Genomic DNA, 26,439 nt, shown 5'->3' with positions numbered 1-26,439 from the left:
TCCAATAATCTCGACGATATAGTAGTAGGTACATGTTCTATGCAATATTCTATGGATTAACCATTATTATATATAAGCAGATTTTCAGCAGGCATTGAGGGAATAATCGCAAGTCTGAATTCATTTTTGCGAGAGTTTAAAACGTTTCCAAAAGAAAAATGCGCGCCGATGCTCTCCGTGCCGGTCTGTGTGAACGGAGTACGGACTCTTGTATTCCCATAGAATAGACTTTTGCTTGATTTCTTCTAGTGCAGGCGGATATCAAAGTGCATCCTCAATCAATTATTGTTTGCGTGAAAAGAAAAATGAAAATTCCTCCGTCATGAATGTCATTTGTCAAATGTCAGATGTCAACTGCGGATATTTTAATGTTTACGAAATTTTTTATTTGTTTGTTGTTGACTGTTGTCGGGTATTATTTTATAAAAACGAATTAAAACAACATTATATTGAAAATTTTTTTCAAATAAATATGGCAGCAGCTTTTCAGCAGCAAATATTTGCCCTGGATGCTCGTTTTAATGCTTATAGAGCTCCCGGAAATCCAAACTTCAGTATGAAATTGAAATCGAAATGTTATTTACATTAAATAAAATAATAATATAAATCTCTTACAGTCCTTTGAATTGTTTCTTTATAATTTCAGAAACTTTGTACATTCGACGACGCAGTCAGTTATTGAGAGAAAATGCAAAATTTAAGGTATTAATTTTGTTAAAATGTTTCTGTATAAGTTTATTCATAATTTTTTTCCCATCTTTAAACAGTCATGTCATAATATTATTATAATGTTCATATAATTAAATTTTCAGGATATTGAGACCATAAAGAAATATATAAACATAAGGAGCCAGTTACTGCAGCGAAGGTATGGAGTACAGGACAATATATCAATTAGTTCATCATCATCCCGACAGAGATCGAGTAGCAAAGTAATTATTACTATGTATTTATTAATTAAAATGTTCCTATAGAATAAAATCTTCAAGGAAAAGCAACCCAGACTATTCTTCAAACCTATTTTATTCTGTTTTGCAGGTTTTATTCAAATATTTATTGATGTTGCTGTTTTATATTTTTTTTACTTTCAGGCAAGCCTTGCAGTTGAAGAAAGCATAACCATAAATTCTAAAAAGAATAAGAATGATTTGACAATATCAGAAAACTATGCATTCTCTGGTGTCCATCATATATTTGATCAGGTACTCAAAATATATTTTTTTATATAGACAATCCATAACTTTATTCAGGGTATATGATATTTGCTATAGCATTTTTATTAATAACTAGCGGTCCGCCCCGGCTTCGCCCGTGGTACATATTTTGCAATAAAAGGTAGCCTATGTTCTTTCTCAGGGTCTAAAGATTATCTGTGCCAAATTTCATCAAAATCGGTCCAGTGGTTTATGAGCCTATTCATTACAATCAAACAAACAAAGTTTTCCTCTTTATAATATTAGTGTAGATGATCTATTATATATTTCAGCACACAGATCAAGTCAGTATTGTGAAGTTTGCGAACAATGATCGCTCCAAGTTGTGTTGTGCGTCTCACGATGGAACAGTATCTATATGTGACGTGACCGCGTCGCCTCCGCGCGTCGCGTTCATACTCGAAGGACATACTAAAGCTGTTACTGGTATGATGTATTTTCTTATTACTAAAAAAAGTGATGTATAAAGAGTGGTGGACGATTAATTAGAAACATCTAACACAATGAATTAGTCATCAAATTTGTTTAACATTTGTGTAACAACGTATTAGAGATAAATCATTAATTTGTATGTAATACCCGTTTATCTAGTTTCTTAAGAATTTGCTTAATTTTGATCAAATGTTAGATTAAATAAATAAATAAATCAATTTTAAGTGAAGTCTGATTTCCAAGTGTTTGCAGTCTGGACAACAAATTAGAAACAGCACGGTTTGAGTGTTCCAAAATCAAAACCTGTTGAAATGTCGCCAATATTTTTTTCTTCTACAAATATTTGCACAGTTTTTTAAATGTTTTAGCAAAAGTTTCTGAAAATTAATTAACATTGTAGTCAAAGGTAAAAGTAAGAGTTGTGACTCATCAACAACAAAAATAATTTGCAAAACTCGAGTTTGCAAATTTGCAAATCGTTTAGTGTTCGGTAAAAAAATATTCAATGCTATGGTCTATTTCAAAAAGCAAAGAACATCTGATCAAGTGCCTAGAAAAGCTCGACCATGAAAGACCACTGCTCGTGAGGATGGGCAAATGATTCTTTGTGCAAAGATTTTTTTCCATTTTCACTTTGAAGGCAGTTATATTTCGTGGCACTGGTCATAGAGCCATATAGTGGGTGTTAGCTGTCCCCTAGCAAGCTGTAGTGTGTCCGCAATGTGTCAGGGTGCGACTGGTCGGCGTCCAACGACCTGCTGGTGACGTGCGGGCTGGACGGCGAGCTGGTGCTGTGGGATGTGACGCGGCGCGCGCGGCTCCGCTCGGTGCGCGACCAGCTGCGCGCGGCTCTGCTCTGCTGCGCGTTCCAGCCGGTCAATAATAATATGGTTATTGTATCCTTTGAAAATTGAAATTTACGACGAAAGATACGACTAATTTGTAATTTCGACTACGTTTAATACAAATTAAAAGTCACAACTAAACAATAACACTTACAAATAAACGATGTTCCCGTACAACATGATAATCTGTTTTACGGATGTTGATGCCCTTTCATTTGTTAATTTTTTTATTATTTTTATAAAGTAGATTTATTTGATGTGTCAATTCATCTATTTAATGAAGTGTTGTGAACTAATAGCTGTAATAATGAGATATCTTATATACGATATCTATTTAAACGTTTAATTTCATAGTTTTCTTATGAATTTGATTGTGAATATTACTTAATTTAAGAATAACTCTTCCGTAACAAATGTAATTTCCTAATCAAATGTAAAGGCGGGAAATGCGAGAGGCATGGTGGAAGTGCTCAATGTATCTACTGGAATCTATCCTCGAGGTAAGAAAACGATTCTAATAATTATTATAACTGTCAGATTCAATTTAATTGTTAAAACGAGCTTTTTGTTCAAGATCCGGCTCGAAGGATCAAATAAAAGAAATTTATCTGATCGCATTTCCATCGATTTAATAAAGACTTAAAGCAACACAATAAGTGAATATTAATGATCTGTTATATTTAATTTGTGGATTGTAGGAGGCAGCAGTATTCTAGGGGGACAAGTGACAGCTATCGCGTGCGAATCCAGTGGGAGGATGTTTTGGGCAGCTAATGATAAGGTAACTCGTGTTAATTTTATATTTTAGTATGTATTCAGTGTATTATTAGCCAAATTATCTCCCAAATTATCTATTTTTGCTGTTTTGGTCTAATGTCTCTACTTTCATTTGGTATAATTTTACGAATTTTCTTTTTACATACATATAAAATATTGTGTATCCAGTGATTTTTCTTATACAGAAATATAAATTTGATAGATAAATTTCTTTAAACAATTCTCAGTAGACGTTTCTGAAAATTTCTTTAAACAATTAGAAGTTGTCTTTAACAAAATCAGTCATTTACGTAACTAAAATACCTGTTATACAGGGTGTGATAGTAAGCTACCGCATGTCAGGCACGGGCGGGTCGCTCAGCAAGCTGCGGCGCTGCGTGGTCGGCGGCGCTGTGTCGAGCCTCAGCTGGTCGCCCTGGCTAGCGAGACACCCGGCGTTGCTTGTTAGCGCGGCTGATGATTCCTTGTATTTGTTTAGGTAGACTTTTCTAATTCATGTTGGTTTTAATCTTGTTGAATTTTTTTTTATGATGTAAGTTGTTAGAAGTTTTTGTATGTCAATGACGATTTGCATTTTACCTAACTTTTACATCAAATTTAATTACAAACGCGATTATTCATTTATATTAACAGCTATGATGTCACAATACAGCGCTCAGTAGCTCCTATTCTTAATGGTAATCTACTTGTATTTTTAATAAATCCGATGGTGTTCAAAATTTATTTACTCCCAATTTTATGATTTATATCATCCCCTTACTTACTTACTTAATATCCTAAGGCCCCTAGCTGGGGCAAAGGGCGTCAACAGTACTCCGCCATGCGTGTCGATTTTGGGCAGCTCGTTTTATCTCGCTAACCATTCATTAAAAATTATTAAACTATTTCCAGGATAGCAGACCGCGAAGGTAACCTATCCCTAAAGAAGCGCTACGACATATCACACCGCACTCATGGAGTTCGATCCACCTTTTGTCCGATCATGTCGTTCCGTCGCGGCGTGTGCGTTGTCTCCGGTTCTGAAGACGCCTGTGTTTACTTTCTGGATATAGAGGGTCATGTGGAGCACCCTGTAGTTAATAAGCTGCAAGGTAAGTGTAGATTGAAGAGCCTGTAGTAAATAAGCTGTAATCTAAGCGTAGATTGAAGAGCCTGTAGTAAATAAGCTGTAATCTAAGCGTAGATTGAAGAGCCTGTAGTTAATAAGCTGCAATGTAAGTGTAGATTGAAGAGCCTGTAGTTAATAAGCTGTAATCTAAGCGTAGATTGAAGAGCCTGTAGTAAATAAGCTGTAATCTAAGCGTAGATTGAAGAGCCTGTAGTTAATAAGCTGCAATGTAAGTGTAGATTGAAGAGCCTGTAGTTAATAAGCTGTAATCTAAGCGTAGATTGAAGAGCCTGTAGTAAATAAGCTGTAATCTAAGCGTAGATTGAAGAGCCTGTAGTTAATAAGCTGCAATGTAAGTGTAGATTGAAGAGCCTGTAGTTAATAAGCTGCATAAGTGTGGATAGATGAGCCTGTAGTAAATAAGCTGCATAAGTGTAGATAGATGAGCCTGTAGTAAATAAGCTGTATGTAGATTTATTGTAGGATTTTCACAAATTATGTTATAATAAATAAATAAAAGAGCAAATTAATTGTAAAAAAATTCTGTCAACAATCATGTTATGTTAAATATTAAACTACATATCCTCCTGTATACATAAAAATATTATTATTTTTACAGGTCACGCATCTCCAGTGTTAGGAGTGAGTTTCAGTTACGACGAAAGCTTGTTGGCCTCCAGCGACGCGTCTGGCCTCGTTATTATATGGAGAAGAAGCTGATTCTAGTGTAGATCTGCATTAGTTACAATTATATAAGAATTTTATTTTGACAAAGTGTTTTATAAAGATATTATTTATTATAGAGTTTGTGTTCCTTTTGAATGTTAAATGTGTATTCGTTGATTATTCTTACAATTTGGTTCCTTGGCTTAATCTGTTAATAAAGTTACGACATATATGATGGATATTTTTAAATTATAATATAAATAAGTAGAATCTGAAGAAATTTTACCAACACTAAAAAAGTTGACCATTTTGTCTCTCTCTTTAGCAGTATTAATATTTGAATTAAAAATCAATGCTTTTTCCTAGAATATTAACTAACTCGAATGTACTTTTCTATGACTAGATGTTACGTATTTTTTAATGTATCTAGGTATAATTTTCGTATTGAATCTTGGTACTTGAATAAAATCTGTGATTTTTTTAAATTTACTTTTCAAAGATCGTCAAAAGCTTAAAATTATGTAAACTAATATTGATTTCCTGTATATTGACCAGTGTTAGTACTTACATATAAGTGTTTTATTGTTAATGTAAAACTTTTATAACGACATTCCTTATCTAACTTATAATAAAATATAATATTTAACGTGACAAATAATTTGAAATAAATATCTGAAATCATATTGAATATCTTTTATTTTCCATTTGTACTAAAGCAATCCATTCATACGACAATCTAGACAGAACCTGTAAAAATTTATAAATAGATAGATGACATTAAGGATGACTTAATATTATAATGAAATAACACTGGAAAGAAAAAAGAATGAAGTCTCAGTTAGGCCGTTTTCTCTCTACGCGAAACCAACATAACATAATGTTGTGACAAATTTAACCGCCATACTAATGTATGCGCCGTTTTCTCAGACACAACATAAGACGTCACCAACACAACTTTGAACCAACAATTCAGCTATGTTGTCTCGCCCGCTAGATCGGATCAACTTTTTTTTTGTGACAACACTGCACTGTGACAACATAGCCGCCTTGCAAACTTATAGGGACTTTTTTCAAAATTATTTTCGTGTCCCGTAGCTTATCAAGGCCACGTAAAATACTCCATCAACATGAGATCAACACAACGTTAATCTTGTGTTGGTTTGGCATAGTGAGTAATCGGCCTTAGTATTTTTTGGAACAGGAAATTTTTAGGAAATCTGACTTGTTTTATCAGAAAGAATACGCAACTTATGTGTACAAATATTGCAATTTATGAAAAATTTAGTGGATCAAGACGACATAAAATCGATGTAATGATAATGCATTGTCAATCTGTATTCTGTTCACATAACAGTAAAAACACACTTTGTTTTGTGATTCTGATATTTCATATCCGGTTAGGTTGGAATGATGTATCGAAAAAAATTATTTTTAGAATAGGAAGAGACAAGAGAGCTATTTATTCTAAAGTTGGTACCTACATTCTGGATTTCAATTTATACAGTATACGTGCACAAAAGTGCCACAAGTCGGGAAAGGTAAGGGCTAATTTTTTTTAATTTTTTGTCATTACTTTTGCGTAAGTCATACCCTATCATTAACTTAGGGTTTTAAAATTTTTACTGTAACAGTAATTATATGTTTGCAGGGAAATAAGTGACAAATATATGAAATAAAAGTCTTATAATCATATTTAATTATTTATTTTCCATATAAATACTTTAAAAGACTCGACAAGTCACAATATGAAAAGACATCCGATGCGTTCATCCACTAAATACTGCCAACTCATACAAATTAACAACTTACAAACAATAAATACCATAATTACTGGACAATTCATTCAAATAATCACTAATTAAATGTAAATGTGATCTAAACAAAACCATCGAATCGCTGAGATTTCTAATCGTATAATAATATTTATAAAATCTAATTACACTGATAGAGTCGTAACTTACATAATACCGACGCTACCCCGTTCTCTAATCAAGCGTTATCCTAATTGTAATTGCAACAAAATGAACATCGCTTATTTACATCTGTACATTAACGAAACATTCTAAATCGTAAAAGAACAATAAACATGTATTTAATAAATTTCCATAATAATAATAAAAAAAAAAATCATCAATCAATAATAAACTTTTAAATTATATTTACACGTAAAACTAAAACGCGTTTACAATAAATCGATATGGAAATGAGAAGGATTGCACATCAGGTTCACACTTGGACGTATCGCGTGTACGCACACACGCACGCACGCACACACACACACACTGTCGATGACACACATGAGAATTTATGAACTAAAAAAGGGTAATGGGCGCTCTACACAATGGGCAGAGTTGGGCGAGTAGAGGCAATCACGATAGTGGAGGACCTTAATGTCTATGATCGGCTGTCATTGTAGATGTTTTTTTCGCCGTAATGGCGGCAAAAATCGACGATCATTTATTGGGCCAACGCTGCCCATTGTGTAGAGGGCCCATAATGATTGTATTGTTGAGTGTCATCGACATTACAACGCATTCACTCGACACTAACACTTAATATAAAGTTCCGCTTAACTAACAATTGGCTCGAGGTGGACGCCAAGAGCTGCGGCCCGAACTAATCACTATGAGATTCAACTTGAAGGCGATCCGTATTTATTTATGTGCGACGTACAAAAGTTTGTGCGAATGTCTATGGCGGTATGAAACGAGTATTTTGGGTAAGACTTGATCGCCAAGCATACGGGATTATCATTTTAACGACATATATTTTAATTAGGATTTACCTATGTAATGTAAAATAAAGAAATTAGAGTTTACACATGCAATAAACAAAAAAAACAATAAGAAACGCTTTTATTGAAGTTATATTTAACAAAAAAGAACAACATATCATGTACTGAGAACATTGTAAATAGGGCAAAGCAACTACGTGACATAATAATATCAATTATTTATATATTTTGTGATGCATGAATAGGGAAAAATATAAGATAAAAATATTTTTAAATAAAATTAGAAAATAGTAACTAAGTAAATAATCAACGAGGAAAGTTTCAATGAATTAATGTTTTGCTGCTCTTTTGACTTTTAAAACTAAAATATTTGTCGTTATAATGAGAAGAATATTTATAAAAAATCTAACTTCTTAAATGTAATGCAATAGTGCCACTACTGTCTTTATCGAGAAACGTGATTTTAGTAAATTTTATTTAGTTTTTATTTTGACTATTTATTTTTCAAATTATTACTTATTCAAAAAGAGAGAAAAGACCTGGAATTATATAAAGCCCTAATTTGTTTAAAAAATCCTTACTAAAAATAGTTGTATGGCGATCATTAGTCTTATATATTCGGACCGCATCTCCCCACATACAAACATATAACACGATGGAAGATGCGTCGTGTGCGCAGATCTTAGCGCACATTTGGCAAATTTATTTTCAATACACTAAAAAAATTACGTATTAAAGATCTAGCATTTATTCTGACGGAGTACAATCGTAGGCCAAAGTGTAGGCTCTAACTTAGTGTAAGCATTATATCTATGTATCTACAGTTGCAATAATTCACGGTTATTTGTACCATTGTTCTGTAAAATTCACTGGGCTGAAAGATTGTATAGCTGTTACGATATGTACATTACTAGTTTGTTGTCTGTTTGAAGAAATTTCTCGAAGTATAAGAGATAGAAATATTTTTTATATACTTTTCAATTAGACAACATTTAAAATAAAATGGCTTGGTTTGTATCAATCGGTTCAATCAATATGGCTGTACTGTGAGCGACAATCGGACACAATCCTCTTGCCAACTATGACATATAGGTATATTAAGAAGAGCTGGAACGTCAACACATTTACACATTGCACATGTTAGGCCGGGAGATACTGACACAAAATTTCGGGTCATTTGTAACAGGATGGCTGTCTAGAGGGGTCTTAGTACGCAATGACAAAAATAACTATTTATAATCATTCAGGAGTTGTTGAAAAAAAATGTAGGGTGGTACAAATCGTTTGGCGAGAAAAAAAAATTCAAAAATTTGCAGATTTTCGGCGGTATGGTGGCCATTTGGAATCGTCCGAAAAGTATGGCATGGCGATTTTTGTAAATGTCTGCACGATGATGATTACCTGTGCAAAAGATAGCCTGGTACAAATGTTTGAATTGTTTTTTTTTTTAATCAACGCATCGCGTCGGTATGGGGGGCTGTAAGTTACACCGGAAAAGTATGGCATGACACTACCGCCTACATCTTTTTTATGGGCTATCGGTGAATTCTAAAATTTTTGTGTTACAAATCGTTTGACTTTCACTATTTATCCGACGAGTTCGACTAACGCCCACGCGACTAGTCCACCGGTACCAGCGTTCTGAGTTCTGACCATCATTTTTCTTTTAGTCATTGCGTAATAAGACCTCTGTAGAACCGCCATTCTGTTACAAATGACCCGAAATTTTGTGTCAGTATCTCCCGGCCTATGTATGTGTCATATTTTGCAATTGTTTATAAATACAGGGTGATGTAATTGGTGTAGTACGAATATCTAAATATCTATGAAGAATTTTGTGATACAGTAAATGGAAGAATTATAGACTATTTTACAGTATTTAATAAAATCATTTAATTTTTTTGTTCATTTTCATTAGAAAATATGTCAATTTTTCTCACTAAGGTGGAAATTTGGATGATAAGGATCTTGTTAGAAAAATATAAATTTTGACTAAAATCGGCATTTTTTTTTTCAAAAATCAAATTACTAATTAATCAGAGTTATCACATTATTAAAAAAACGCCCGTTATTTAAATCATTATCAAAACAACCATCCGTGTGTTGGGAGTAAGCGCACGTGTTATTTGTATTGTTTTTATGACCTGAAATTTAATTATTATTTGATAATTGAATGATTACTAATACTTTTATCCAATTGATTATTATTAGAATAAATAATTAACTTCATCAATTGATTTACTTTTAAATTATAATTTTACAGGTAAATTATGAGAGCTTTCATAAGTATGTAATTATATTTGCATATATTTATCTACAACGCACCCATTTTACAATTCAAGTCTAAAATGAAACTAGAGCCGCATTTATTTTTGAACATACTGTAAGTGAAATTGCATAAGTGTGAGTACTGTGAACATGCCAGCTTTCCTTAATTGACCGATACTTATACTTAACTCTTTATTATATAAGAAAAAGTAGTTTCATCAGTTACGACTTCACTACGACATTATTTCGCAATAACGCTAGTTTTGACACCGAGAAATTTATTTGACTTTAAAATTGCTCATAAGACAAAAATTTGTATTTCTACGAGACATCTGCCGGTTTTCTCTCCAGGGTGGCTTTGGAACTGCTTTCGATCCCGGAATCTTCATCACCGCTATCCAGAACTGTTCCTTCACCCTTCACCGGTTCGACTTTATCATCTTTTTCTTCATCGAGAACTATATTTTTAGTATCAGCTGTCGAATTACAGGTAGTTTTGCCAAAAGTGGAAAAAGTTGGTTCAGGCATGGGATCATCTCTTTCCTTCGACATGGGTAAAGCCATAGTGATGACGGGCGTTTCATCACTCATCACCAACGGTGTAGTACCTTCACTTGGTCTTTTGGGTTTTTCTAAAACGAAATTGAACACTCTGTTGTGTCTTGGCGAGGGTAGGTGAGGTGAAGGGGGTAGGTCTAGTTTCAGTTTGTCTCTCGTATGTCGCAGTCCACCTAGCGCTTCGCCCCCGGGGGAGCTAGGGCTGACAGATTCGCTGGAACTCGTGCTATCTGGTTTCCAATCTTCCGGGATTTTTTTGAAGTCGTCATCTATTGTCGATCCGGGGGTGATGTCTTCTACCCCCGAGTCTGGGGTGGTGAAGTCGAGGGCTGGTGTGAGGGGTGGTAGAGTGGTGGGGGGTGGTGGGGAGGGGGAGGGGAAGTCGTCTGCGGGCACGAGCTGCTGCTTGAGATGCATGCCGGGGAAGAACTGACTTGTTGTGGATAGAACACCCAACTCGAAGGGTCGCGCTGATGACGATATGAAGAAGTCGTCGTCGTAGTCTAGAAAATGAAGGATATGCTTTTAAAAATAAATGAATGTTGATATAGAAAAGAGTTTGTGTGATGATATTTACTTTTAGGCTATATGGCAAAGTTGAAATTGATTTAAAAATATGTATTGACGTTTCAAAAGTGCTTCTCGAAGACGTCTAATTGAATAAATAAATGTTTGAGTTTGAGTTTGAATAGCTAATTTCCTTTAAAATACAATAAAATATAATTTCTAAAAATTTAATTGTTTTTGTTTATGGTACTGTAACATCACTATCCGATCATTCCTTCAACCTATTTCTTAAGAACACAAAAACTCACCGGCCCCGAAAGCGATGCCGGCCCGCAGCGGCAACATATCAAGCGGTGCGGGCGAACCGAACAGCTGCCCGTAACCCGCCTCCGCTTCTTCCACGCTTGATGGGTCCCAGTCTGATAAATATATTTAAATTATTACAAATGTTATTGATTTACAGTAAAAAAAAAGACGTGTGGCACTCGGGGACTGCCGCGGTAAAGCTATTGCATGCTATGCCTTCACGCCACACCTCCGCGCCCGTCGGAGTGGGGAACGTGAGGTTTTTTCGTTACGGAATTTCTCGATTCGTTCCCCGCGCTCAAGGCCCGCGATAGAAGCTATGCAATAGCTTAAAAAAATTGTGTTGCAGGTGAAGCTAATTTTGAATTTAAATATAAGAAAACTTTTCATATCTCGTTATAAAATAAGGTATAACTTTCATAATTTAGTAAGAAAATTGGACAGTGTGAAGCTCATAACAGAGTACAGGGAAAATATAAACTTTGAAGAAACACCAAGAATTATGATTGAGTTGTTTGGATTTTTTCTCTTTTTATTGTGAACTAGCGGTCCGCCCCGGCTTCGCCCGTGATTCATATTTCGCAATAAAAGGTAGCCTATGTTCTTTCTCAGTGTCTAAAGATTGTGCCAAATTTCATCAAAATCGGTTAAGAGGTTTATGCGTGAAAACAATACATACATATATAATTACAAACTTTTCTTCTTAATAATATTAGTATCGATAGGGAAGCGCTTGTCCACAATCTCGGCTGAGATGTGGTCTAAAATGGTACGCGCTAATTTCTAGTAACATGAAGATTTTCTGTTTAAAATAAACTCAAACCGAATTTTATACGTTTATAAGTGTCAGTTACCGCAATAAGTGGAGAGGTCGGGCAGATAGTGCGCGGGCGAGTGCAGCTCGTCGCACGCCTCGCGCGGGTACTCGTACACGCAGTGGTACTTCTGCCTCTTGAACACCACGCGCTTCTTGCCGTCCTGTTTGGGATATATAAATAATAAATAAATACATGATTTATTGTTCAAAAAAAAATTGAAACTGGCCGTGGGTCCCTAGATGATCTATAGGTCCCTAGATGATATATAAACCTCACCTAGAGTGCTATAAAAGTAACCAATTTTATGATAATATAAGCAAGAACCATTTAACTCCTACGATTGAAATAGAGTTGAAAATTTATGAAACTAAATGTTTTTTCTTATGCTTATGTATGTATAAAAAAAAATTGGTTGTCTGTAAAGTCGGTTTACTGACGATAGTTGAACGTGACAATGTCCGATTGTGCTTCTTTGTCGCTCGTTCCACGATCTCGCTTGCACTTCAAGCCTTACATGGAACGCCTCAGAGCGAGGTAACGCCGCATGAGTCATGTTTTTTCGTGCGTGCAGCCGGCTCTTTCGAATTATAAGACGTTGTCACGTCAAAAATAAACATAACAAATAACAATAATTGACAATATTGCCGCTTGTCCCAGCTTCACCTGGTTTGCTAAAGTGACCAATCTTATGACATTAAATAAGAAGTACAATATATAAGATTGAAATTAAGTTGATAAATTGAAACTAAATTTTTTTTTTTACGATAAATCTTAAAAATATGTTATGATGATTCAAAAATTCTTCTAGAAGTAGTCTTATTGAATAATTAAATGTTTGAGTTTGAGTTTGATAGCCTTATTATGGGTAGTTATTGGTTGTTTACCTACTTTATACTAGCTCTTTCAACAACCTACACGAATATACAGCTATCCCACTCACTCTTATAGGTACCAATATTCTACACTACTCACCGCTGGTTGTTCCAAGCTTCTCAGCGAAGACTTGGAGGGCGCCGCCCTACAGTCCCAAGATGAGGGCACAAACTCCACCTCGTCCCCCTCGGAGCCCGAGCCCGAACCGGAGCCCGAGCACGAGTCGTTCGACGCGGAGCCTCCACCCCTTGAACCGTCATCCACGCGGCTTGGTTGACCACTGTCGCGTTGCTGTTGTATATAATATGTCTTTAGATTATATGCAGGTTTCTTATATTTCGTTAAGCGATTGATGTATTCGTCTGAGTCTGTCTTTCGCTCGTATTTGAATAGAAAGAGACTATATGATTAGAATAGTTTCACTAATGATAAGTTGTTTCTACATGACAGATAGGTTCAAGATAATATTATACAATTAAATTATGAATACACATCGAATATAAGATGAAATTTAAACGTTATTTGATTTATGAAAGATGAAAATAAAATATTTAATTGACATGAGTAAAAATGATTTAAAATGAGCATAACAATGGTATGTTTTTGATAGGATAAAACTGTTATTGAAGGATGTAACATGAAATAGTAGCAAAATAATAATATATTAATAGTTACTAACCCACTAACATGCAAAAGGAAAGTGTAAGCAAAAAGCTACCAAAAGCACATGAATGAATAAAAATCTAGATATGCCTTGAGCTCATAGAAACAATGTTAAATAAAAACTATTAATTAACATACGCGATAATTTTTTTTTCATTGCTTCAAAAAATTTCAAATTCCATTCTGTAAAACTTCTGAAACATTGTTTCTATTCTGGATCTACAATGAAGATTTAACTCTAAGAGCGGGGGCACACGATGCGTTGCGGCGGCGGTGCGGCGCCGGAGCGGTGTCGCTGCGTCGTCTTACATAGAAATATCCGTGGCATGTCACACGATGCGCTCCGGCGCCGCACCGGACTTGTAACCACCGAGACGAGGCGGGGAGGGGTGAATGCGGTGCGACGTCGGAGCGGCACCGCTCAGTTGTTTTGCGTCACAAGGAAGGACACGCTGTGCAACGCTGCTACGACGCCGCTGCGACATAACAACGTTACGGCGCCGCACCACTCGTGTGCCCACCGACACGGTGAAATCTTTGCGGTGCGGCGCCGCAACGCATCGTGTGCCTGCGCCCTAAGGCATTCACGCCTCAACGTTATGATATGTATATTGCTTTTACTGCAAACTGTTATATTATCATTTTTATTTAGGTGCGTTGCAGACTCAAATGTTTAAAACGACATATCGCACAGATTTAAATGTGTGCAAAAATATTGAAATAAGAACACGTCACAACGTCTGAGCGCGTTTCGCCAAAGGGTGTGTACCCTAGGTACATAGGGCACACAAGGTACCCAGGGTACACGAAGTATCTAGGGTACATCAAGTACACTAGACACATAGGGTACACGAAGTATACATGGTACATTAAGTACACTAGGCACATAGGGTACACGAAGTACACAGGGTACATAAGGTACAAGGGCACACTCACGTGATCGAAGCGCGTGGTCGGCACAAGCGCAGTCTCGCGACCGTCACCGTCCTATGCACACACACACATGCAAGCACACCGACACCATATGTAGGTATTTTTTTTTAATTGTACCATCACCAAATATTACTTTTCACCGTTTTATTACTATTGGAAATATAATGCTAATTGTTTACCATCGTATTCTAAAAAAATATTGAAATGCTTTTTAACAGCTTTATAGTTAGGTAAGAAAATCTTCAAATTATGCTTGGTCGAGATTACGGTGGTAACTGGTATGTCAATAGATTGTAGTATATATATGCTTAATCGATACAATATGAATTTTCCTATCCAATCATGAAGCTCAATAATTTTGGCAAAAGCAACCAAATTTCTATTTTACATATATTAAGTCCCAAAGCATCCTAATTTTAAAGACACGAGTTTCATTAATAATAATATTTGGAAACAGTACAATCTCTTGTAGTAAAAAGGATTTTACTACGGGTTGTGTTTTTATGGAGATAAGTGTTCAGGATAAAACTTTCTTAGTACTTATTCATTTCACAAAACACTATCAGGGGATCTATTTCTTGCAATCCTAACTTACAAAAATAAAATGCAAACTTAAACTTGTCGAAAATTATTTACATTTCTACAAAACATATCATCTATAAACAAAAAATCACAAAAAATATACAACTTATATGAAACAAAGATTAAAAACCATAACCACAAAAAAACATATTAAAAAAGCGCTTAGCGCTCCCAAAATTATAGCATAAAGCATTCAAATAAATTAATTGACTAACATACAAATGCCCAATATATTTTTATTCAATCATTAAACCCAGTAAAAAAGACAGCATTTGATCTTATCATATTCTATTTAGAGAGCATTTGTAAGTAATCAATGAATTGACTATAAACAACAAATAAAAACAATCAGAAAACTATTCTTTGGGGGAAATACTTCACTATCATTGTTAAGTGGATTTGAAACTAACATTTAACATACCAAAAACGAAAAAAAAAACAAGAAAAAAAATACAATTTTTTGACATTAGTATTTTTTTTTGTTAAAATCAATATATGTTAGTACCACAAACCACTTTTTATCTATTTCATTAGGATTTGTCATCAATACAAGGGGGGATTAAATAAGTATCTTCACGAATATCACCAAAAACTTACCTTCCAAATAAACTCCCCACTCGAGGAGTTAGTAGAATGCGAGTCAGTATCGCTGTCCCACTCTTTCAACAGGTCAGCGGGTTTGTCGAGTTTCTCCGTCCCGCTCTCCTTGTCGCACTCCGGGGACGTTGGCTCTGTGGGCGAGTCTTGGCTGAACGATGTGCTCATTATTTCTGATCCGGGACCTGGAAATGGTTAAATTTATTGAAATTTGAAAATATTGTAAAAATATACGACTGTTTTCGGAATATTTGCACTCTTGCAGCAAACAATTTTTGCACTCTTTGTACTTATAACGTGGGTCCAAACCATGTTACACATTCTATATAACAAATAATTTGACTGAAAACGATTTTATTTGTCTTAAACCATGACTGTGAAATTTGTTAATTGTGTAGGATCAGGACATGAAAACAGATATACTAGTCTATTTTAATTACATAACTGTAATGACACATTTTTACTCCTACATATTTTATAAACAAAAAATATCTTACCCGTGAATCTTATATCACTCAGGAGTGGCAGATACGAGTCTAGTTGACAAAATTTCTTTTCATTTTGTAAAAAATCCTCCGTCACCGTAGTAGCTTGACTCTCACCATCACCATTCACACCTTGTATATTCACGTATAATTCCGAATCATTTCCCTCAGGGCTCTTAGCTTCATTGGTTGTTAAATTTAAAGTCGATATTTCGCTACACATTTCTTTGTTCAAATCGTTATTACTTTCATTATCATCGACGTTACTTTCTAAGAGCTCTTCAAAGGGTTCGTTTAAAAAATTTACTGTTGCAAATACTTCATTGCTACCATTACATTTAATACTATCTTCTTGTATAACCGCTTCTGGTTCATTCGTTTCAACAGGCTCGTTCACAACTTTGTCGTTTTTTTCTTCTGAACCACTTGGAGATATTAAAACATTTGATTTTGCACTATCATCTCTATTTTGTGTTGTTTCAGCGTTCATTCCATTTACTTTTGATTCCAGTTTTGGACTAATATCAAAAGGTCTTGTTTCTCTTTCGTTTACGTGGGAATCGTAATACATTTTTCGATTTTCTTCTTTGTGAGAGTCAAAACTATTGCTCGAACTCATTCTTGCTAACAACGGACTTTCGGTGATGATGATAGAATGAGGTTGTTCATTTTCATCTTCAATATCTAGGTCCGTAATAAATATGTTCGATTGATAAGCTTCCATTTCTGGTGATTCCCTAAAACTTTTGAACGTTGGATTGATTATAACCGATGGTTCAGGTGGAATTTTGCTAGTCGATTGTTCTGGTATGTCACATGTTTTGTTTGCAAAGCTGTTAGCTGCGATCTCACTAGATCGCCTTTCACTTTTTAGTAGGAGGGAACTAGCGTCGATCAAAGATGATAAATCCTGCGGTCGATCTCTCACAGAGGTCTCAAAGTTCCGAAAATCCTCAGAGCCTACCCCACTTTCCATACTTTGACTTGAATTTTGCCTTGAATGGATATCCTGAGGTTTTGTAAGAGCTGAATTTTCAAAATCTGAATACGACATAGTCTTTTTCGACACAGCAAGGCTGTCAGCGTTGCTATTTTTGCTAAATACTTTGCTATCTCTTTCGAAAATGTCTGTATCTGAGTTTGTTGCACCTTCCTTGCTATTGTTGGATGATATGTCTTGCGGTCGGATTTCAACAGAGTGTAAAAATGATTGGAAATTAGTTAAGCTATTGACACTCATTTCGGAATCAATTTGATCTACTTTTGAGATTGGGATGTCGCAGGGAATCGCTTCTACATTATCTTTGTCGTTGTCTGTTTCTGTTACTGGTGTACTTGTGACGGTATGCGCCATGTCTTTGAAATTAATGTTGGGACTATCATTCACTTCGACCGTCACGAGAGGATGTTCAATAACTAATGAATGTTCCATATCGCCGGATTGTTCATTGAAACAGTCGATCTCTACGCTATCCATCTTTTTAACGCTAGGCTTCAGAATTACTTGTGGACTTTCACAATCAATACTCTTATCTTCAATTTGCTGCGGTGGTGTAAAATTAACCTCATCGGGCATAGGAGATCTTCTCACTAATTCTGGTTGAGGTAATTTCCATGTATCGTCAAAACCAGACGCTAGTTCTGTCGTACAATTAGAATAAGACGGCATTCCGGAAGCAAGCGTGCCATACGCTAGATCTTTAGTTTGTGTATTTTTTGTCGAATCGTTGAGCTCTGTATTGACTGAAGGCGTCGTGCCTGTCTTCATTTTCGTGTAAGTATAATTATCATTCGCTGTTATAGAATCGGGAGAGAAAGTCTCGCAAGCTTCTGATTTACTATCGTGAACAATGTACGTGGAGCAATGGCTTAGTTCTTTGTCATCGCCATTGTGAGTGAGAGTATCTTCGCTTTCACTCTTTTCTGTATCTTGTTCGGGCTCAAAATCCAATGGTATATCGGGATCCATGGCTAGATCATCAAAATTCTCTTCTACGTTGTAAAGTGTATCGTTGGAACACCACGAATCTATGCTCGTTGCTTTTGACAAGCATTGTGTTTCAGAGGGTTTTGACGACTTGGCATCCGTTGGGACAGTTGTTTTAGAAAGCGTTGACAATGCAGCATTCAAGTCTGAGTTATCAGGGGCAGATGTGTCTGTAATCGGACTTAGAAGAAATGGCGACACTTGCGATATTCTTTCACAGTTCGATTCTTTCTCTTCATCGTCTTTATTATAAGTTCGATCGTTTATCGATGACGTAACGTTTTCGGGAGCTTTCTTCAAAGGACTGGCGTTAAGGCTATCAGCACTCATTGTAACTCTGTAAATAATTAAAAATATACATAAAATAACAAACATGAAGAGCTGTTTTTCAAGTATCCTTGATATATTGTTCTGTATGTGCATGAGCGTGCGTGTGTTTCGTGCGTACGCATGTGTGTGCATATGCGTATCTGCATGTATACTGTATGAGTACGAGCGCGTATGTTTGCGTGTTTATTTATGTAAGCATTTTTTCCTGTATCTGTACGTACGTAAGTGTGAACGTACAAGCGTAAGTGTACAGTGTACTCGTTTATATTTGAGCGTAAATGCTTACGTGTGCCTGCATGTGTAGCCTTGTGTGTGTGTGTTTTATACTCACGGCGGCAATGTATACGTCTTCGAGCGATCGGAACACACGGTGTAAGTGGAGTGGTTCGGCGCGGACGGCGGCTCCGAGCCGACTGAACGAGCTGCTTCACCGCATGATGAGGATGACTCGGTTAGTACGGATAAGTTCCCTGGAATAAATAATTACGTATTAAGTAAGTATTTTAATGTTATGCACTGCTGCTTACGACAAGAATGATTCTGTTAGTTTTGACGTGTTCCCTAGAGTAGAGAATTATATGTTTGCTACATAATGTAGCTGGTGCATGTATAATTTAAACCTTTTTTTAGAATAGAGGAGCTATGAACGATTGGGGTTTTCGCAAGAACTATGTAAATTATTATCAACAGATATTCAACAGGTATAAAATTCATTTTTAAAACAGGTTAACATTTCTCTTTTAAATTATATTTTAATGTCTTATATGAACTAAATCACTATTTAAAATTCGGAGGAAGAATTCCAAAACTTATTATTTTTCACTTCCATTATATTGAGAAATATAATTTTTTACTATTAAAGATAGTGAGAAATTAAAATGTTACTCACAAAGATCATCATTTTCATAAGCGGATAACTGGCACTTAGTTTCCTCAGCGATGGGGCTGAGTGCACCGTACGTCACCAGCAGTTCGGGGGGAGGCGGTAACTCTGTCCACGAAGTTGCGGGTTCTATTCCTGCCACCTACAATACAATATATAATTAAAACTTACAATGCATAATGTTATTGAATCTTTACCAAATCGATAGAAAAAGCAAATAAATCCAAATATTATGGTACATTAAAAGTTAAGTTGTGCTACAAACCTGAGCTAATGGCAGTTTCAATTCCAATTCATTTCTTAGTTCCTTCATCCTTTCTTCATCAATGATGCTGTTTTCAGGCGCGTCTTCAACAGGCCCGCCGTTCCCCGCCAAATACGACTCTGGCAGTGCGTCGTTCGATCGAGACATAGTTTCATCCAATACTACTTCTTCTAACGGTCCAGAATATTCTATATTCATATTATTTTCATTCTCAGCCATGGCCAACTTGGCTGTCATTTGCATGTCTATTTCGTTCAAATCGATATTTTGTATTGGTTCGTTCGCTTCGAGGTCTATATCGACTATATATGTTGGCTGAGATGTCGAGGCTAGAAAGTTGCCTGGAGAATTAGGTGGAGTCGATGGTGAAACACGCTTTTCTGTAGTCGATGTCTCATCTGTATTATTATCGGGCGATTCGTATGCAACTGGCTTCGATTCACTCGTAGATTGATCGTTGTATTGCATATCATCATGCAATAAATCGGGCACTTCGTTCAGAAAGTTCCCATCGCGTAGTGGTGATGGCGTTTCGAGGTTTATTTCGCTAAAGTTCGATGAGAATGCCAATATTTCCTCTTTCGGTAAATCTACAAAGTCGATGCCCGATTTTAAACCTTTGTATAGCTCCAACGTGCAATTTTCAAACGGACCTAAAACTACGGAACTGTTTTCATCGTACGTGTCTGTGTGGTGACTTTTGGTTGGAGATTCGAATGGGCTCAAGCTTTCTGGAACGCTTTTCTGTTCTAGTTTCGTTAATGACACCCCTGGACCGTAATCTGGTAGAGCAGGGTCAACAAGTGTTTCATTATCTGGGACATCATCTATGACATTTTCTACCGAACTATTGCTACCTAGAGGCGTACTCGAACATACATTCTCACCTTTAAATTCATTCGTATCTTTAACTTCAACATCACGACTGCTTAGAATTTTCTCCGAGTGCAAAAAGACATCCATTTCTCTGATCACATTGGGGAGATCTAAATACACTGTTGATTCGTTTTTGCCACTTCCACCAGCAATCGATTCCACATTAGAAACTTCCATATAAGGTACGTCCGTAATATGTTCTTTATTGTCGTTAAATATTTCATTATTAGTGTTACTTGATAGATCCATATAAACCGTACTTTCCGTAGACTCGCTCGGCACAATGCCATATACCGATTGCAAAGATTTATACTGAACAGTTGCTTGATCTTCTACACTTTCATCTAATTGGGAATCTGATAAAACTATTTCTCTACTAGTGTTTTGTACTATTTCAGGTTGAGATTCAATGAGATTTTCATGAGATTCAAGAGTATTATTTGTATCGATGGATGCACTATCACTTATTTGTACTAAATCAGGGAGCTCTGAAATATCTGCTACATTTTCTAAGTTTGTTTGTTTCACTTCTAATAATGGCTCACTTTCTATATTGAGTTGTTTTTCAATCAATTTTTCATTGGAGTTTGAACTGTGAAGAACACAGTCTAATGGGGATGTTATTTGTGGTTTAATTTCATGATCAATATCTTTATTGGTATCACTAGGTATAACTTCGTGTTCTCTTTGTAATTTAGCGCTTTCACTTAAACTAATATTTTCAAATTCAACTAAGTGTACAGTTTGAGTACCAGGAACAGGCATTTCATCATTCAATTCCTTTTCTTTATTGCTATCAAATGTTTTTTCAAAATCCAAAGCAACATCACCTTCATTATCAGTTACTGGTATACTTTGTGATTCTTTGTTGATGTTTACTTCACAAAGTTGTTTTTGATGAGCCTCTCTTTCTGCTATTAAAAATGCTTCGCTGTTTCCAAGAGAAACAGGAACTACTTTGTTATCTACAGAAAGATCGCTTGGACTATAGTGAAATATTTCGATAGCCGTATCGTCTGCTAAAGTCGGCTGACTAACATCGTCTGCTACTTTAGCTTCAAGAGATTCAACTTGATCAGGTATCATAATATGCTTATTTTCAGCAGTATCTGTATTATCAGACACAGAAACAACTGTATCCAAAGCTTCGATATGTATTCTTTCATCTGATTTCAATGGTAAATGTTCGTGTTCTTCTGTGTTTTTGATTGAAACAATTCCTTCATCAATTACTACATCTTCTTTATGCATATCATTTGCTTCATTTTCAATATCATGTGTCTGTAAAACATTGTATTCTAAATTATTAAAACCTTCACTTAGTGCTGAAGCTTCTGATTTTTCAATTTTACTATCACTTACGTAGCTAAGATCCTTACTGACTAGAGGAGTAACTAAAACGTTATCAATGTTTTTATCAGAACTATTATCCAGCATCGGTATTTCTTCACTTGCCTTGCATATACCTTGTTCTTCATTTGTTTCACTTATCGAAATAACTTCTTCTAACTTATCAATTCCTTCGCTTGGCATTAAATCTACTGACTTAGTTTGTTCCGAAGTATCAGTCCTTACGTTAATATTACTATCGTGCGATGTACAGTCTTTTTCATTTCCCATTCCGTTACTTAAACTAGGTATTGTGGCTTCACATAATTCCTTCAGCTTAGGTACATTTATATCACTATCTTCTAACTTACTATCGTTTGGCAATTCATTATCGTGAGGCAAAGATTGTTTATTCTCATTAACTAAGCTAATATTTTGATCGTTTGTAGGAAATTCATTGAAGTTGGGGATGAAATCTTTGATTGGCGTTTCGGGCGTTATATTTTCTAGTGTGTACTGGCTGGTGCTATCGCTGTGACGTTCGAACGAGTGACTCAAAGTGCCTATAGTGTCACGGTCGACGTCATCTTCACATGTTTGGTTTTCCTCAGATTTAGAATCGAATCCCATTTCGAGAATATTCTGGAAATTTCTTATACCCGGTGATTTGACGAGACTCGTTTGCATCGGGTAGTCTTTCTTGCACTCCAAGCTCAAATTGTCCCTCGATGGACTGGCTTGGTGGCTCGACTCTGAACTGGACGTTTTTTCTGAATTCAATATATTATCCAGATTCTTAATGACGTCGCTTACGTCTTTGAAATAGCTGACATCATCTTGACTACCTTGGATTATGTCTTTTAACCACGGATCGACGGAACTATCGGAGCGATCTTGTTCTTTTTCCTCCATGCCGATGTTACCTTGATGGCAATCCATGGCTGCCGCTTCGTTGTGCGTCAGGTAGATATTTCCAACGTCTTCAAAGGAGCCGTGGAGGTTGTTTAGACTGTCCGATTTAATTTGAACCGATAGTGGTTCCCTATCCGACATGATGCTACTGGACCGTGAAACTGCAGTATCGCCAACACTCATAGAATCTGGTAACGTGTGTGCGCTTTCGAATTCTGGGTCGGAACCGAATTGCGAGTCTGTAGACGTGGATGGAGCGTGTACTATAGCGACGTGTTCGTCTATTTTGGGAATGGTATTGGGTTTGAGTCTCTGCCAGCGCTCCTCGAAGTGCGAATCGTCTCTATCGGTGCGCGAGTGTGTCGTGTGAAGGTGGTTTAGCAATGCGTGCACTTGAGCCGCTGTGGGCCGATTTTCCGGTACTGGATTCCAGCAGAGTTGCATCACTTGATATCTGCAATTGAAATATTAGTTACAATAATTAAACATTGAAGGTAATTCAAGTAAGTACAAGCAATTGGAGCATTCGTCGAAAATCAGAAACATGCGAATATCTATATAGTCAAAATTTCTACAACAGTAATATAGTATTAGTTTTCATCAACATCAGCAACTCTTTTTTGCAGCATCGTTGTAGTTTTCACCAAGATAGGTTACACCCATTTATAAAACACCCGGAATAAATCCACGCTGTATATAACACACCCCGTATATAATTCATCCTGTATATAATTCCCCCTGTATACAGGATGTCCCACTGTTGGTATACTACGCTCAAAGGAGGTTATAGTTTTGCATACGCTGAGTTCGTAAAAAATACTTATAAAATTCCAGACGCATTTTTTTTTTCAAATAGATGAATTCTTAAAATTCTATGTGTACACCTATAACAAGCAACCCGCCCAACTTTGCCACCAGCACGTGAGCTATCGTTTAAGATTATGTTTTCATAGACAAAATGCTCACATTAACGAAGCGGTATATGCCGGTTGCGCGAAGCTAGAGAAGAAGACATGAATTTTCAGAAACAAAATTTTTTAACGTAATTTTGTTGTTAAGTATTTTTTACGTGATTAGTGTATGCAAAACTACAAATCCCTACGCGCTTAGTATACCAATAGTGGGACACCCTGTATAATCCACCCCGTATATAATCTAACCTGTATACAAAACACCCCGTACACAATCCACCCCGTACATAACACCCCGTACATAATCCCCCTGTATACTCACAGATGCGCCCTGTACGGGCACGGCAGGTGCGGCGGCGGCGGGCGGCGCGGCGGCGGCGCGCCCCACGCGCACACCTCCCACACCACGCACCCGAGCGACCACACCTCGCTAGCACCCTGCAGGCGATAGTGCACTTTAGTATTAATGGATATAAGTACTATTTTGGTTTGGCACATTACGCAGCCGAGCGACCACACCTCGCTTGCACCCTGCAAGCGATAGTGAACTTTAGTATTAAGGATATAAGCACAGAATACATAGTAGTAGCTAAACGCTACAGAACGGACACTCCGCCTCCCGCCAAAATTAAACACTTACCTCACTCCGCACGATCACGCTATAAATGGTCCGCATTTTTCTGCAAGGACGATACGCAACGAAGATTGACAACATTAATCAAATTGACTTAAAGTAATTTTATTATTTTGGATTTGTGATTATCGATTTTCGTAGAAAATGGTTAGATATTGTGCTGTTTACGGATGTATTTCATCAGAAAAACGACAATTTTTTTTATGCTGGTCACAAATGTGCCAACCATAAAGAGCTAACACATACATTTGCAGTCTCTACAGTGCGGCTGTCAAAACGATAATTTTGTATGGAGTGTCCGGGGTGTGATATAAGTACTATTTTGGCTTGATCGACGATACAACCAAGCGAGTATACATCAGCAAGCGATATTGAACTTTAGGGAAATTGTACTAAGTATTATTTTGGCTTGGCCCTCTATGCAACCGAGCGAACTCATCTAGCTCGCCGCCTGCAGACGATATATGTAAGACTTTAATGTTATTATTAGAAATAAGTGCTATTTGAGCGTGGCTAACTACGCAGCCACTTGCAAGCGATAACAGACTTTAATATTTTAGAAAAAGTACTCCTTTGGTTTTCCCGACCATACAAACAAGCAAGTGTACCTCGCTTGCCTGCAAGCGATATGCGACTTTAGAGCTACGCTTATAAGAACTATATTAGCGACAACACCTCGCTCGCCGCCTGCAAGCGTATGAAACTTTTGTCTTTTGGCTTGGTCTACAAAAGCACTTATCGACCATCCGGTTGGCACATTTTAAAACACACACTAGCCTCTAACAATAAGAACTACATTTTTATTAATCTTATATCTAAAACCACACATTTTTAGGTGTCAAAACAAACATTTATATAGATAAAACAAATAAAATTACCGTGTGCACAGGCGGGTGCCGTTCCAACTCGGGCGCGGTGCATTGGTGAGCGGGTTCACGCTCACTGTACTGGCCCAGTACGGCACGCACCGTCTCCGTGCCACGTACTAACACTGTACCGCTCCATAGTGTCCTGCAATATTGTCAAAATTGTCAATAATTTTTTTTCACATCGAAAATAATGGAAAATATTTTTGACTTGACAACGTCTTATAATTCGACAGCGCCGGCTGCACGCACGAAAAAACATGACTCATGCGGCGTTACCTCGCTCTGAGGCGTTCCATGTAAGGCTTGAAGTGCAAGCGAGAGCGCGGAACAAACGACAAAGAAGCACAATCGGACGTTGTCACGTTCAACTTTAGTCAGTAAACCGACTTTACAGACAACCAATTTTTTACACATCGAAAGTAATGGAAAATATTTTTTTTGTTTAGTTGTAACTCTTAACCCACCGACTAACTGGACTTCGGCCAATAAAAAAAGACTTAATGACGAAGGGCCTGACGCCTGAAGCTGCAAAGGGCAGAACAATGTGGATGTGCCGACCCCAAATAAATGGGATAAGGTAAGGGAGATGATGATGAGTTTTAACTCTTAATCCATCAGTCCTCGGAATCACAGACACAATAGAAAATCTATTGTGTCGCGCCCCGATCGGGGCTTACGGTGGTCAATGGGTTAAATTAGTTTACGTTTAGAAAGAGTTATCTAACGAGTAACGATCAACGGATTTTTTTTTGGTTTCGAGATGGCAAGTCAAGAAAGGCCAAGAAAAAAATATAGACAGTTTCAAAATCTTGGACATGTCCTTAAAATAGCTAACAGTTAAAATCTTACCCATAAAGGAATCCTCTAGTATGCAAATGCGCCAACCCCGCGCTGACGTCACACATAAGTTGCAGAGGCACTCCGCTCTCGTTCAGTATCGCCATTTTGGGACGGTTCATCTCTAGGTATTGTTGAAGATCCTGCAATTTTGAAATAGTATACTTCAATAATGAGAAATTTTTAAATTTTCTCCCCATTGTAAATTGGGCTTTAAAAATTGGCTGCACTTTTCTATTT

The 26,439-nt window shown here is 36.6% G+C and overlaps 2 protein-coding genes across 2 annotated transcripts in view; one reads left to right on the top strand and one right to left on the bottom strand.

Annotated features, from left to right (window-relative positions):
* Window positions 1–415: 415 nt before the first annotated feature.
* Window positions 416–5,674, top strand: LOC149906326 (WD repeat-containing protein 13-like). Its single transcript, XM_090104484.1, has 11 exons — window positions 416–554; window positions 647–702; window positions 813–932; window positions 1,092–1,202; window positions 1,487–1,640; window positions 2,376–2,542; window positions 2,931–2,991; window positions 3,190–3,272; window positions 3,583–3,746; window positions 4,160–4,359; window positions 4,996–5,674. The coding sequence occupies exons 1-11, from the start codon at window positions 473–475 to the stop codon at window positions 5,094–5,096; spliced, it is 1,299 nt and encodes a 432-aa protein (XP_089960610.1). The 5' UTR covers window positions 416–472; the 3' UTR covers window positions 5,097–5,674.
* Window positions 5,675–10,230: 4,556 nt separating this feature from the next.
* LOC149906325 (uncharacterized) overlaps window positions 10,231–26,439 on the bottom strand; it is a 44,938-nt gene continuing 28,729 nt past the window's right edge. The window contains exons 6-18 of the mRNA XM_090104356.1: window positions 26,212–26,342; window positions 25,372–25,504; window positions 24,182–24,297; window positions 19,832–23,402; window positions 19,573–19,708; window positions 19,015–19,153; window positions 16,379–18,690; window positions 15,882–16,066; window positions 14,706–14,756; window positions 13,206–13,397; window positions 12,270–12,393; window positions 11,418–11,528; window positions 10,231–11,105 (exon numbers count right to left, since the gene is read on the bottom strand). Coding sequence (XP_089960482.1) covers window positions 10,366–11,105; window positions 11,418–11,528; window positions 12,270–12,393; window positions 13,206–13,397; window positions 14,706–14,756; window positions 15,882–16,066; window positions 16,379–18,690; window positions 19,015–19,153; window positions 19,573–19,708; window positions 19,832–23,402; window positions 24,182–24,297; window positions 25,372–25,504; window positions 26,212–26,342 — 7,941 coding nt within the window. The 3' untranslated portion in view covers window positions 10,231–10,365. The remainder of the gene's footprint in view (window positions 11,106–11,417; window positions 11,529–12,269; window positions 12,394–13,205; window positions 13,398–14,705; window positions 14,757–15,881; window positions 16,067–16,378; window positions 18,691–19,014; window positions 19,154–19,572; window positions 19,709–19,831; window positions 23,403–24,181; window positions 24,298–25,371; window positions 25,505–26,211; window positions 26,343–26,439) is intronic.

This window comes from Colias eurytheme, chromosome 8 (genome assembly GCF_061535395.1).
Source record: "Colias eurytheme isolate Ceu_HAF_F1 chromosome 8, ilColEury1 Martin Lab GWU primary, whole genome shotgun sequence".
NCBI classification, from domain to species: domain Eukaryota; kingdom Metazoa; phylum Arthropoda; class Insecta; order Lepidoptera; family Pieridae; genus Colias; species Colias eurytheme.
This window is presented reverse-complemented; position numbering and strand designations above follow the sequence as displayed.

Coding starts and splice junctions, on each gene's coding strand:
- LOC149906326 (XM_090104484.1), top strand. CDS start 473: ATGGCAGCAGCTTTTCAGCAGCAAATATTTGCCCTGGATGCTCGTTTT. Junction 933..1,091: donor GACAGAGATCGAGTAGCAAA/GTAATTATTACT, acceptor TTTTACTTTCAG/GCAAGCCTTGCAGTTGAAGA. Junction 3,747..4,159: donor GATTCCTTGTATTTGTTTAG/GTAGACTTTTCT, acceptor AACTATTTCCAG/GATAGCAGACCGCGAAGGTA.